The 14571-nt window shown below is 43.2% G+C and overlaps 1 protein-coding gene across 4 annotated transcripts in view; it reads left to right on the top strand.

Moving 5' to 3' along the window:
• The window catches only part of LOC146185894 (nephrin-like), a 710707-nt gene that overhangs the window by 675885 nt on the left and 20251 nt on the right, over nucleotides 1-14571 (top strand). For all 4 annotated transcript variants that reach the window (XM_084606825.1, XM_084606824.1, XM_084606827.1 and 1 more), the window contains 2 exons: nucleotides 4356-4640; nucleotides 8352-8642. In XM_084606825.1, coding sequence (XP_084462951.1) covers nucleotides 4356-4640; nucleotides 8352-8642 — 576 coding nt within the window. The remainder of the gene's footprint in view (nucleotides 1-4355; nucleotides 4641-8351; nucleotides 8643-14571) is intronic.

Here is a 14571-nt window from a genome sequence, read left to right on the forward strand (position 1 = left end):
CCATTTTCGGTTCTTCCGTTTGCTAAAGAAGGTATTCATGATTCGTAAGTTATTGCGCTCTGCAAACTCAACTAGTAACTCCCCCCTGCTATTCCTAGAACCAATGCCATAGTCACCTACTGCCTTGCCTCCTGCCTGTTTTTTCCCTACCTTGGCATTGAAGTCGCCCATTAGTACAGTATACTGCGTCTTTACTTTTCGCATTGCCGATTCTACATCTTCATAGAAGCTTTCAACTGCCTGGTCATCATAACTACTTGTAGGTGCATAGGCCTGTACAACCTTCAGTTTATACCGCTTATTAAGCCTAATTACGATGCCTGCAACCCTCTCATTAATACTATAGAATTCATCTATATTACCCGCTATATACTTATTGACAAGGAAACCTACTCCTAGTTGTCGCCTCTCTGGTAAACCTCGATAACACAGTACATGCCCATCCTTCAGTACAGTATATGCCTCATTCAGCCTCCTAACCTCACTAAGCCCTATGACATCCCATTTCATGCCCTCTAGTTCCTCTAACAGCACTGCTAAACTAGCTTCACTAGCTAGGGTTCTAGCATTAAACGTTGCCAGGGTCAGTTTCCAATGGCGGCCTGTCCAGCGGAGCCAGGCTTTCTTAGCACCCCCTGCTGCGTCACAGGTCTGACCGCCGCCGTGGTCAGTTGTTCCGCAGCCGCTGGTGACTGAGGGCCGAGGTTTTATGGAGCTTATCATAGGAGGTTGTGGCCAATTACTGCACCAGGGTGGCCAACTCCTGTTCTGGTGAGGGAGTGCGTTGCCGGAGGTGTTCACCGGCATCAGGTCGCACCCCAAACCTGTATATGCAATTCCATCAACACGCGGATTTTTTTTATTTTTTTTTTTTGTCATCCGGTGGAGAATTGCGCGGCACCGGGATTTGAACCCCGGTCCTCTTGCATGCGAGGCGGATGTTCTACCGCTACGCCACCGCTGCACCAAGATTCCTAGATCCTGCTGCATAAATGAGCTTCGAATATTTCATCGATGCGAAGTTAGCGCCTTCAAGGCAAGGTCACGCTGTGAGATGATGGCGGCAACTTCAGTGACGTGGAGTCCTTGGGCTGCTTTGGAGCAATATGCGCGCGTGCACGTACTGTCTATTGTGTCAGTCCTGCCTGCGACCGAAATAACTATTAAAGTCTTCCAAATGATTTCACGATACGCTTTTATCCTGTCTCGTTTTAGTGTTTGCACAAAACCAATGTTTCGGAATCTTGAAATTCAATCACATGTGGAACTCTCCGCTACAAAAAGATCAACTGACAGCGTAGAATGCCAGAAGAAGCTAGCTTCGCGTTTGTATTTATCGGTATGTCCACATACCCTATTCTACATTTGTAAAAATCATAGCAATGCACCAGTCTTTCATCCCAAAACAGTTCACTCCGGCAGCACGAACCTCCGTCGCCACTGTGGTGTCTGCTGCTGCCATGTGTGCGCCTTGCTATTCTGAGGATATCGAAGAAATCTAACTTATGAATGCCGGTTCTTCGACAACGCACACTGTTCATGTTACACAATGACTATTGGGACCGTACTCACGTCTATACAGATAACTCGGTAACCTCTACTAGTTCTGCATGCGCCGTCGTCTTTCCTACTAGACAAGTAAACCTTTACCATCTAATTTTTCATAAGACTATCTATTCTGGAGCAGAACTGGCCATAATTCAGGCTGCTGTAAAGTATATCTCTGAACAAGCTTCTCAGAAAAGGGCCGTGTTCTGTTATTCGAAACCTGCCCTAAAATGTATTCACTCGGTCTTGAGTCATGGCGACCATGAGCAACTTGTAACGAAGGTTCGGCGTTTGCACCATCGGGCATTACAAAAGAGTCACGAAATAATCTACCAGTGGATACCAGGCCATAGTGGAATTGTTGGCAACAACTTAGCTGAAAATGCTGCTCGATCGGCTCACGATACAACCAACATTGTCGAGATAGGATAGACAAGAGCCTACACAGCAATGCATCTTCTACTGATCGCCCGAAACGTGACTAGACAATCATGGTCTACGCCCGGAGGCTGGACATCCCGCCCGCACAGGAATGGCGTTTACAAACGCATATTCCCATCTCATCGGCATGGCAGACTCCAGCGTGTGAGCAGTGCGGGTGTGTTGAAACTACTACGCACATGCTTTTGAACTGCACTCAGTTTGAGCGTGGGCGTGCCTTCCTGGCTGCTACACTTCGCCGCTTGCACTCTCGCGCTCTTATTGAAGCTGATTCTGGGCCCATTGTTGACTCCTCCATCACAAAAAAAAAGAATCAGTGAAGGCGCTCCTTAAGTATTTAGAGGACTCGGGGTTGAGTTCAAGACTAAGTGTACGCTCTTTACCCCTTTTCACTACAGGTCTTGGACATGCTATTGACTTCTTTCCTTGGCGCTCTTTTTTTCCTTTTTCGCCCTTTGTTCGTATTCCCACATGTAGGGTAGCCTACTGAGCGTCGCCTAGTTAACCTCTTTGTCGTTCTATTCTATTCGTTTCCTCACTTCGGCATGACTCCACTTTGAAAGTGTACCCTGGAAGGGGGGACAGAAGTGCATCTCTTCGTACCCGCTAGCCATGAGCAGGAGCTGCCCTACTTCACTTACAAAACAGCCGCGACGAACGCTTGGCTCAAGTATCTCCTCATAAGCACTTCACACGTTGCACTGATAAATTCAGCGTGTCTATCACGTATTGAGCCTAATTTTTCAAGTCTTCGTTGAAGGGAATTCCTTGTCGGGTTACCGCTAAGTTAGTGGCCTGGTAGAGCTGAGTTCAGTGCAGCCGTCATCTGCCAGAAGGTATCTTCAATGACCCGCGTTCCGCCGAAGTGACGTCCTTGACTGCATATGGGGCAGTTACTTGCTACTTCAGTGCTCCACTCATCTAACTAACACCTGCGCATTGACAGTTCTCTAGGGCCTAAGCCTAGAAAGTTGTTTGCTTACAATTGCGATATGCCATCCACATCGTGGTAACTTCGCTGCATCCCTTGCCTGTCCTCAAGTAACGAAGTTTTAGTCCACTCCTGCTCTCGGCGGCTTTCCACCGTAAACGCACTCGTGTCAACGGCTGCACTTCCTCTAGGCGAGCCCATAAGCTACAGTGAGAGTGCGGGAGGACGTTAAAATATGAACACAAGGTTCTGCTCTGTCTAGATTTTGTGCCAACGTGCACGAAATGAAGCAGCTGGCTCCCACGAGTGGCATATCGGAGGGCTAGCTCCTTATACTTCTGTTGTCTGAAATAAGGGCCGTGTTCTGGCTTACATTGCGGCTATTTAATGTTATCGAGAGAAAGGCGAGAATTACTGGAAAGACCTCTAACGTGTTCACTTAAAGGGAACTTGAAGTTGCTTTTTAACGTTTGGGCGTTATGCAACGATTAGAGCGTACGAAGGCTATAGATAAAACGTGCTGGTTTCGTGCTAGCATTTATAATGAGGGCGTAATCATATATTAAAATTTGTCTCCTCCTCAATGCGCCAGAGGAGTGCAGAGGGGGTAGGGATGACGTTATTTTCACCGAATTTTTATATTTCCGGGCGCTTCGCCCATATGCTGTCGTGAGTCATTCGATGCTATCAAGCAACTCTTCATGAACTATTTATTCGGTGACATTGGTTTTTGGCCTTGGAGCAACCATTACTTCGCTTCAAAAGTAGTTACGCTATACATGACGTCATGATTGCGGCTTCAATCTGGTGTGGTGCACCGCGGGGAAGCCTGAAAAACTATAGCACTTTTTGGGCGATTACATCATCTATTCAAATTCTGGCACAAAATGACTTCGAATTTTTTACCTGCAAGTTTTTTACTTTTTTTTCTTTTTAAGCTTTTAGGCTTGTCGAATTCTAAAACCTCTTAAGCCTCCCTTTAAATTCTTTAATTCGCCAGCTGTTCAATATACCTGTAACTTCAAGAGTAGAAAAGAACCTACAAGTCCTCTGAAATGATGAACGCTGCATATACATAGCATCGATTTTCGAAAGGATTTCGTCATGATCATGCAGCAAAACTGATGCTTAAAGTTAATCCGATGTGATTAGCAAAATGGAGCATTGTATCAGTGTGCTCATTCCTAAATGATGAACTACTTTAGTTTTCGCTAGTAATATCAATACAAGCATTTTTATGTTCTCAACTCACTCAAGCGTTTAGGGCTTGAGGAGAATTGGACGCTATGACGCAAATTGCTTCATCGATTTATTTCCCTGGGTCTCGCGCATATTATTTTTCTATAGGGGATAACTCGAGCGAAAAAAATAATTATTCTTTCTTTCCGCTCCTTCCTTTCCCTTTTTCTTTCTCCTAACCCCGCTCTCACTGCAGTTAAGCCGGTGCTTCAGCTGAACCTCGTCTCGCTCGATGCGCGAAAGCAGATCAGCGAGGGAAGCAGCGTGTACTTCGACTGCAACGTTCAGGCCAATCCGCCCGTCAAGCAGGTCGGCTGGCTGCACGAAGGAGCCCAGCTCGAACCTAGTCCGGGCATTCGCATCGAGAATGTACGCCTCGTCATCGACCGGCTGCAGAGGCATCAGGCGGGGCACTACCAATGTGCCGCCACAAACGAGCTGGGACACGGCGTCTCGGAGAAGGTCTTCCTCATGGTCTACTGTGAGTGCACCGCTTTCCTACCTTTACGCAACGTCTGATGCCGAACATGGGCGCTTCGAAAAAGGGCGATTGCGTTCTTGGTGGACGAGGATTGCATGTATTTCTGTAGTAAGTTTATATTTAGTCAATTCGTATATCAAATAAAATCAGACCAATTTATTCAAATTCGCTTGATAGTGAGGGGTAGGGACAGAATCTCTAGTGAGATACCTTGACGAAGTTCGTGCCCTATTCAAGCATACCGTCTGAAACGCGCGAAGCGCAAGACGTAGCTGTTCACAAGGCGAGAGACGAACAGTAAGAGAAAATGTAACGCAGGAAATACAGGGAGCTGATTTCAGATTAGGCAGTATGACAGATGTTCTCTACAATGTATTCCTGAAAGCATAAAAAAGAGGGGATGAGAATAAGGAACGCCACTGGAAGGGCATACATATTGCACAATGCGCATCAGACATGATCGATTGGATATGCCATGACCACTTTGTTTAAGCTTCAAGAATATGGTAAGTAAATCCATAGGCGATTTATAATCCTAATATCGTCTTCCTAAGAAACTTTATTAAGGAAGTGGAAACGAAATTTCAGCCTTGTTCTTTGTAATCGGTGGTCTATACATAAATTCTACCTTTTTTTTTTCGGGGGGGGGGGGGGGAGAGAGAGAGAGAGAGGGATTGTGTGATATACAATTTTGCTCGATGAAAGCCTGGTTCCTACGGCTAATAAAATATTTATTCCTTCCTCTTAATACCGGATCAGTCTACAAGAATAGAAATGCTGTATAACGATAGCGTTAAACTGCTGAATGAAATCGGCTGTGTACGAACAGGACTTTTCCAATCAAGGTGGTTATGTTTTTTTTTTTTTTCGCAAATGCGGCACTCTAAAAATATTTCCAAGCAATTTCGTTGCAGATGCAAGTGGGCCAGAAATCATAATTAAGAACAAGGCAGTTTTATAAATATATATTGACGGAAATGGGATATGTAGAATATGAAGAATGGGATATGTAGTGACGCGAGGCAGTTTTCTCACGCGATAAGTGATATGCTCGTACACGACATATCCTTAAAGAAAATCAATTATATTATTTAATATACGAATTACTGCAGCTACTCTATGTTACTGAATACAATGAATGGGAACACGGAACTCTTTGACGTCAGTGAATTATGACTCCTTCTGACTTAAGAAGGTTAATCTTTATAGCCTTATTAGTGGTCCGGTTTAATGACACTAAGATGCTGCTCAATCTTTTAAAATAATTCATAACTGCACGAAAAAAAAGACTTAATTTGTGTTCGGAGCTCGCATAATATACGCTGTAGGCTTGTCGATATTAACAATATTATTACCTTAATTATTTAAAGAGAGGAGGGCACCTCGTGCACTCCGTTGAACACCGGTTCTACCAGCCACGTGGTCAACCAATATCTACAAATGTCGGTAAACTGTGTGCGATAAAGAAAAATAGATAATGCAGAAAGCACGAACAACAAGATCCCCGCTTCTCGACAAGGTTGTGACACTTGATCTAGCTAAAAGCTTTCGGGAAATCTAAAAATAGAACCAGACCCTATATTCCTAATAACATTCCGTAATATAATTCTTTCTGAGTGGAGTAAAGCTTCCATGCTTGTCTCACTTGTTTGAAAACCATATTGTGCTCCTGACATATAATTTTGTCCCCGTCAGAAAGGGCCGCCGAGCGCTGAAAAATTAATTTTCGAATCCTTTGAAAAAGACAGGAACAACCGAAATTGAAAGAAATGCTGCCTTTTTTATAGATAATGTTGATTTTGCACATTACACGCTATGCAAGAACATACCTGAGCAATCGCTAAATTAAGCTGTGAATACAAGTGGGATTTTTTTTGTGCATTTTAATTTTATTTCCTCCTTTGCGACGTGTACGTCATATTGAGAAAGCAATTTATGGTTTGTTTCTTGCAGCTCAGAATTCAGGCAAAAAAATCTAAGCATCGTATGAACGCGAAGGACGGATTTCGATTGCAATTGCGACGCGAGGACAGCCCCAGGTTTTTCTTTTATTGCAAAACTTGCTGTTCTTCAATTTATTTTATTTTCTGGCATTTGGCGGAGCTTATGTGCAAAAACTGGAAAGAGGAAGAGAGCAAGCTAGAAGAACGGAAAGGCAAGGAGGTTAGCTAGGTGATGCCCAGTAGGCTACCATGCTCGGGCATGCCTTTAAAAATGCGCCTAAACTAGTGCGATTGTTTTTGCCGTTTAATTTTTTATGCGTGCTAAATCCGCTAATGAACAATCTGTGAAAAGGTCACCGAGAGTTTACTGAAAGACCGCTTTCAAAATTTAAAACCCAGACACAATTATCGACCTTTGGGCAGCGAAGCTTATCAGTTTACGCCACTGTGATTGCAGAATAGTCCTGTTGCTGATTAGCGCAAGCCTTCCACTTCCCTCTAACAAAAAAATTAAAATTAAAAGCGAGGAGTGCTATGATCAGAAGGACGGTGAACTCGCGGTAATCTTATCATTTGGCAATCCTCTTATCATTCCGCCGGCACCGTCTCCAATAACCCAGAGATGTATTTTGTAATGCGTCACCTGAGTACGTTAACCCTGAGAAACGGTTTCTTAGCCTTACGAAAAAGAAAATTTTGATTTTAATCGCGATACATAGGGGAAACGTACTGCCAGTGTCGTCGTCCCAGATTCCCGTCTTCAAACCCATTGGTTGCTGACATTAGGCCTATAACCCATTGTAAAATTTTACGCGGAGAAAGGCACATGTGTTAAGGACGCATTTAATGGAAGCTGTTCTATTTCAATGAGACAATGACGGAGGCATTCGTAGTGTTATTTCTTTTTTTTTTTTAGGAATCGCTCTCTTTTTTAAATCTATATAAAATGGATACGTCCGCATTACGATTAGGAATTCTGAAAAGATTGTATACGGGGTACCTGCCTTCATATTTAGGAGCGCTTTGAACAGAATTCTAATAGGGACTGCCTTTTCAGATTAATACAAGACCTCAAACGTGCGAATATTTCTCAAGAAGATTCGGTCTTTTACGAAACAGAAGGATAAAAATCAGAATATTAGTGCTAAAGAATTTGTTGAGAACAGCGCAAGACAGAGTTGGGAGAATGACTGGAAACACGAAATTAGTGCTTCTCATGTGTTTTTCGTCGTCTATTTTAGGTTATTTTTTCTACTGACATAAGTGGCAAATCTCGTTTATTTACGAAATAAATTCCAGAGAAATTGTTTGCTCAATATTTGTATTCACGTCTGCGCTTGCGTGTGTGTGTACTTGTGTGCGTGAGAAAGAAAGAAAGAAAGAAAGAAAGAAAGAAAGAAAGAAAGAAAGAAAGAAAGAAAGAAAGAAAGAAAGAAAGAAAGAAAGAAAGAAAGAAAGAAAGAAAGAAAGAAAGAAAGAAAGAAAGAAAGAAAGAAAGAAAGAAAGAAAGAAAGAAAGAAAGAAAGAAAGAAAGAAAGAAAGAAAGAAAGAAAGAGATTTGTCTGTATGAGAGAGTTTAAAACTTGCCAGGTCCTCAGCTATGCTGTCTTTTTTTTCTTGCCTTTTTTATGCGTCGAATTCCTGGTAACATGATGGCATTTGGCACACCTTTTCTGGAATTATAATACGAATACTTAATTTCCTTTCCTCCGCTTCTTTGCCATCTTCCTCTCCCTTTTGGTTGCCTGGCACCCCGACCTGTCTACAGATCCTCCCAAATGCCGCGAGAAGCAAAAGACGGTGTACCACGTGGCGCGACACGAAACCACCAAGGTCACGTGTAACGTGGAGGCGGACCCGCCGGACGTGCGCTTCACTTGGCGCTTCAACAGCAGCCTCGAAAGCCTGGACATCGTTGCATTCAACCAGTCAGGCCCACGCAGCAGCTCGGCCTTCTACACGCCCCGCAGGAAAGCAGACTACGGTGCCCTCCTCTGCATCGCTACAAACTCGTTGGGTCAGGGTGCGACGCCGTGTGTCTTCAGCATCATGCCGGCAGGTCTGACACCTTTGCCCATTGCACCATTATTACGCTAGTGGTAAGGTATATCGGGGAATTTTCCCGGGAAACCAGTTAGCTCTGGGTCGTTTCAGCCCGCATAATATTCACGGCGCGCGATCTTGCGTTGTGCGCATGTGCGACGGTACAGTGCATGAACTTCCGGTGTTTGCCTCCAAGCTTACCTGGGACTGAAACAACCATGACTGAATGAAGCCTAAAGTGAGGTGACGGAAGCGATCGGCAATATGTTAGCGCAAATATTATCGTATTTTCGAGCATGCGCACAACTAAAGATCAAAATATGAACCCTCAGAACTCAAGCCACTCCGCCGTCATCCCAGTGCGAGGTTACACACGGCGTTATGTGCTCAAAAAGAAATTTCACACTAATAGATAGCATACTGCTGGAAACATAATTCGAGCCACGGCCAAGTGCGATGGTCGGCTTTCATGGCCTCTGTATTAAGAAACTATGTTATTTTCTTTATACATGGTATTTATTACGCGAATATTTCTAGTCTGGGTATCCTGCATGGATCTGTCCTCGGACCACCATTCTTTCCTATCTTCGTCAGCGATATAATTATACAAATACCGGTAAAAAAGGGAATTGTCGGTGATGAAAGCATACCTTATTATTAAATTATAAGGAAGTATTATCACGCCCCTTTAAATTCCTGATGCATAGCTGCCCAAACATTGTACTCTACGTGGAAATTCATTATAAACACAAACAAAACAGTTGCAATGATAATCACTAGAAAGCCATGACCATTAAATGTTCAATGCTGCATCACCGGACACGTTTTCTCTTCTGTAAGAAAATACAAACACTTAAGAGTAGCCCTAATATCCGACCTCAGACGGGGGGAACACATAAATTAGATCACAAAAAAGTGCCAGCAAGTTATGTTTATTTGAGGAGATCTCTGCGCTAGGCAACTCAAGAAATTAAACTTCACAGATAAAACATATAAAACATACAAACATATAGAAAGATACAAAACAGTACTACACCCATTTTTTCAGTACTGAGCTATGTTAAGGGATCCATGCACCCAATGCAACATAAGCAACTTGAGAAGTATCCGGAAAAATGCCGGGAAAAAACAAACGTACAGAAAGCCAGGGAGGTTAACTAGGCGGTTCCCAGTAGTCTACCCTACACGTGAGGAGGGGAGCCAAGGGGAAAACAGAAACAAAGAGAGGCAATGAAATTAGTTTTTCACGCGTCCATGGTCCACTGTGATAATTGGGCTTAAGTTGGAGACTTATTCTATAATTGGGAACTCAATAAAGGGTTCTTCAAGAAATTCACGAGTGCCTTCACTGCTCTCCTTTGTAATGAAGGCTTTCTCCAAAGCACCGAAATAGTTGCTTCAATTCCTAAAGATCTGTTGCCACAGTGGAAGGTAGAAGTGGTTTACGTGTTTCCTCATAAAAATAAATCAAGAATAGGCATATTAAATCAGTCATAAGGCGTTCGACCCAATAACACCATTAAGAAATTAAAGGAATAAAGTAGCAAAACTGATGCTTTCAAAGCTTCACATTTCCTGAAAATGATCTTAAACTGAAACTCGCTAAATCCAGACAGTGTAGGAAATCCCTCGGTCCAGTCGCCTTGCGGCGTACCTAAGCAAAGCCTGATTATGTACTTTATATTTTTACTGCAGTCTCTGTGTTTACGTATTTGTGTGCTTCTGTGTTTATTATGTTTTAGAGTTTTATTTTACAGCCTTGGTGTCCAGTTAACACTGATTTATGTACACTTTTGTGTGCGTAACCTGTGCTGAGGATGACTTTACTATTCATTTATACTGTGTTCTGATTAAATATTTTTGTATCGCATACGCCTGCCTCAAGCCTAAAAATAAAAGTAGTATCTTTGAAATAAATACTCCATAATAAATATGCAGTGCGGCATATGCATACCAATCACTTCGCCTCAAAAGCTAGACATAAAACACAAAATAACTAAAAGAGCCCCGAAAATAGACGCTGTGTCAATATCTGAACCCAGTTAGGATGAAAGTAATTTTTCTCAGAAAAGTCCTATTGATGGAATATCTGGCGGATAAAACGGATTATTGGTGCAACAAAAGCTTCCGTGTTGCGGTCCGACATAAGTGTCTTCTAAAAGGCCGTGAAGTACAAACAGGAAAATTTTGTGATAGGGTTCATAATTAACCTCATTAACAACAAAGTATACTATACTCCAGAAATTCACAATAAAACCTCAATTCAGTGTGCTTTGCAGCACGTTCCAAAAAGAAATCGCATACTAGCAGTTGATGACACAGTGCAGGGTTTTCAGGTTCATTGCATAGTAGTTACCAAAATGCACAAATAAATTTTTTCCTTTTTTAGTCACGTGTTAACAAGTAGAGCTTTGCTGTGCAATTTAAAGAAAAATACTTTGGTGCAAGAGGAAACTGGCATTTTGTGTACTCGCGTTAACACTTCATGTCCATTGAAGCCAAAGGTTAAATAACAGTAGAATGGTGGCCGAAATATCATTGTTATCAATTCCTGGTATAAACTCTTGTGCGAAAAGGAATGCAAGTACTCGTTAGAATGCCAGACTGGCCAAAACAGCAGCAAACAATAAATCTCCTACATAAAGCCCACAAAAGAGACGAGGGCCAGTAATTTTTTTTTTAAACCGCATAGTGTAGGAGGAGAGTCGTGAAATTAACTTGAAATATTTCTCTGCGTGTTAGATGACAATTTCAAAAACTACATGGAATGGGCAACTAACTACGTCACATATACAGACGTACAACCTTGAATACAGATGCGCGAAGCCCAATTCCTTGGCACAAACATGCCTGAAAAGTTTATCATGCCCGACCGGTTTGAAGCTGTATGACCAAGTAAACGACGCTAACATTTGATGAAAACTCTAGATGTTATATCTATGGCAGTGCAGGACCCGGAGTACATAATAAAGTTTTTTTGCTAAAACGTGTTACATGCCTCAGCCCCAACATAGAGAGTCGATAGGACACAACAGTATAAGCATAACGCTCAGCATACGGAACTTGCTTTACCAATTAATTGTGCTCTTGAAATAAATGCGCTCATAACGTTCATGCGGACAAAGCTGACAGCGCCCCCGCTGACGTCAGGAGGAAGAAGGAGGAGGGAGATGAGAAGAAGAAACGGCAGAGAGGTTAACCGGTAAAAGAAACCGGTTTGCTACCCTGCACTGGGGGCCGACGCCACATTTCTAGAAAATGGGGCCTTTAAAGCTAGTGTGTCAAACTCAACTCTGCTCAAGGTGTAGCACACGAAAGTGCATGAGGTTAGGGAGTGTGTGAATTGTTGTGATGCTGTAAGTTTCGTATCCTGATGATTATGACAAATATAGGAAAACGTCGGCCATACTGGTGCTTAGCTTCCATGAAAGATTAGATAAGTTTAACTCTGCTATGCATAATGATTCAAACGAAACGTCTGTTTATAATGGTGACGCTTGGTTAGACGTGGTGAAATCTGCAGCACTCATCGACGACATTCGTTTTTTCGGCAAGTGCACTTCTTTCTGTTCAGGTGTCTCGTTTTGTTTAGCACGTCGGCTTCACAGAATGTTGGTCGAGTGGTCAGACGCAGCCAGGCGTTTGTATTGAGCCGCTGTTACACTGGGTCCAGGCCCCTCCATGGCTCCGCTAGGAACGGCGAAGCAAGTGGAGAGCGAGAACAGTTGCGTTACTATATATACTCTAATCACGTTGCCCGGTGATCACGTGGCTATGGCGAGACAGGAGAAGCAGCGCACGCGCACGCGCGGTCGTTCCTCGTGGCTTCAATGCGATTGCGCGGCTTTTCTGCCCTTAGAAGTTGTAGCTCGGTAAGTAAGGCTTAGCCTTAAAAATAAATTCAAATATTCCGAGGCAACATCAGGTAACCGCTCTTTCAGTTATTTCCGTAAGCAATATCGCTTGTCATGAAACACAAGCTGCGTCTCATGTATTTGTGGCCATTTGGCCTTTCGGCCAACCTCAAGATCGGACCATTAAAGCCAAACCACGGCAACATGACTTTTGACTCCTGACCTCTATCGCATGTTTTTTGGAATTGGTCCTAAAATTAGGGAACGTCATCTAAACATGTACTAGGTCAAAGCATTTTGTGATTCATGAGGCGAAAGCATCACGTGGTTCTATTGTACGTAGAGGCTGCTGGCCATCTATGTCACGTGGTATGGATCAGGAGCAGAGCGCGTCGGACCGTGATGCTTGCAATGCTACCATAGTAAAACTGTCAGCATAACCTTGAAGAAAACTATAAGTCGACTTTCGGTTTAACCAATTTGATCCAGCACTAAAATTTTATTTTGTGCGTGTCACTCGTGAGCACCTGTGAATGCTGGAATACGTATATTGGCTCTTAGACTAATACCAGTTTGGCACAGTACCAAGTCACGAAATTGGCGCAAGATAACTTTAGTAACTGAGCGAAACTGCAGAGGTTATAGTTGTTTTTTTTCTTCACGAAGTCACCTCAGGAAAAGTTTTAACATGGTAGAGTCAAAGACCTCATTCTGTAGAAAAATCCTCTTAGACTTCGGTGTTTTTCTCGCTGCAGGCGTAGTCGGCCTCTGGCAGGTGGTAATTGGCAGGTGGCATTTCCCAGCACTGATTATTTGACGGGCTGCGTGACGTCACAAGACCCCGTTACATGGCCAATCTGGCAGAAACTGCCACCTCAGGTAGCACTTTGAGATGGAGCAGCGAGATGGGAATCACACCTGAACCTTGGTATTGCAAGTCACATACGCTAACCCTGAACCATCCAGGAAATTTGTGTTCCGGCTTAATAACAGAGGGGTTTCATATCTATGGCTAATGGTCTTTCACATATCGTAGTAATTTACGACTGTATGCTGTGTAGTATGAGCGAAAACATAAAGGCATATATTAGGTAATTAGGGATAAAACGAGTGACGAAGTGCATGTACACGCAATACTATCCGTAAGTGAGCAGAATGAAAAGTTGGGCTTGTTGAAAGCGGTTCATGTTGAAAACGTTCCGTTTGCACTCTCTTATTCATCATGAACACTATCCGTAAGGGTAGTCGTAGATGAAAGCCAATCACGCTTTTGCGGCATACCCTTAGAGGAGGCCCCGCCTGGGTGGCGGTGTGGCTACGGCGCTCGACTATTGTTTCCAAGGACGCGGAATCGTATCCTGGCCTCGGCGGCCGCATTTCCATTCAGGCGAAAAGCAAGGCGCTCGTATGCTGAGCGATGTCAGTGCACGTTAAAGAACCCCAGGTGGTCGATATTTCCGTAGTCTTCCACTATGGCGTCTCTCAAACGGTGTCTCACGGGGCGTTAAACCCCAAAACCAAACCAAACCTTAAATGCATAGATTCTCTACTTTCATTAAATATTTAGCAATGCAGTTTAGATGGCGCATGTATTGTCGTTTATTCACAGAACGTGTTCATTATGTATGGCTACAGCAGCCTTGGAAGAACGTTTTTGAAGGCTAGTTGGTGCATTACTAAAATTGGTTTACAGAGCAGACAGGCAAACGCAGGAAAACACAAAGTGAAAGGACTGAGGCCTTAGTTGTTAATAGTACTCTGTCCTGTCACTTCGTTCTTTCCTGTGTTTGTCTGTGCGCTGTAAACCAATTTAAACTCAATGGGCTAGAAGATTACGATTTGTTTGTATGTGGGTTTTTTTTTTTTTTTTTTTTTTTCTGGCGTGACTATTCTTTTGAACAGCTCGCAATCAGGGCACAATTTTTTGGACCCGCTGAGAAAAAAAAAAATGGTTTTCAGAATGTTTGCCAGTGTTGCGCAAGTGCATTTCATTATTAGGACCAGGAAATCACATTCAAGATAGGACAGTTTTTTAACGGTCTAAAATATTCGTCGACGCATCCTTTTTTATGAGGTTCCTAACTGGCCTGG

This window comes from Amblyomma maculatum, chromosome 6 (assembly GCF_055883805.1).
Source record: "Amblyomma maculatum isolate TAMU_Amacu chromosome 6, ASM5588380v1, whole genome shotgun sequence".
Taxonomy (NCBI): domain Eukaryota; kingdom Metazoa; phylum Arthropoda; class Arachnida; order Ixodida; family Ixodidae; genus Amblyomma; species Amblyomma maculatum.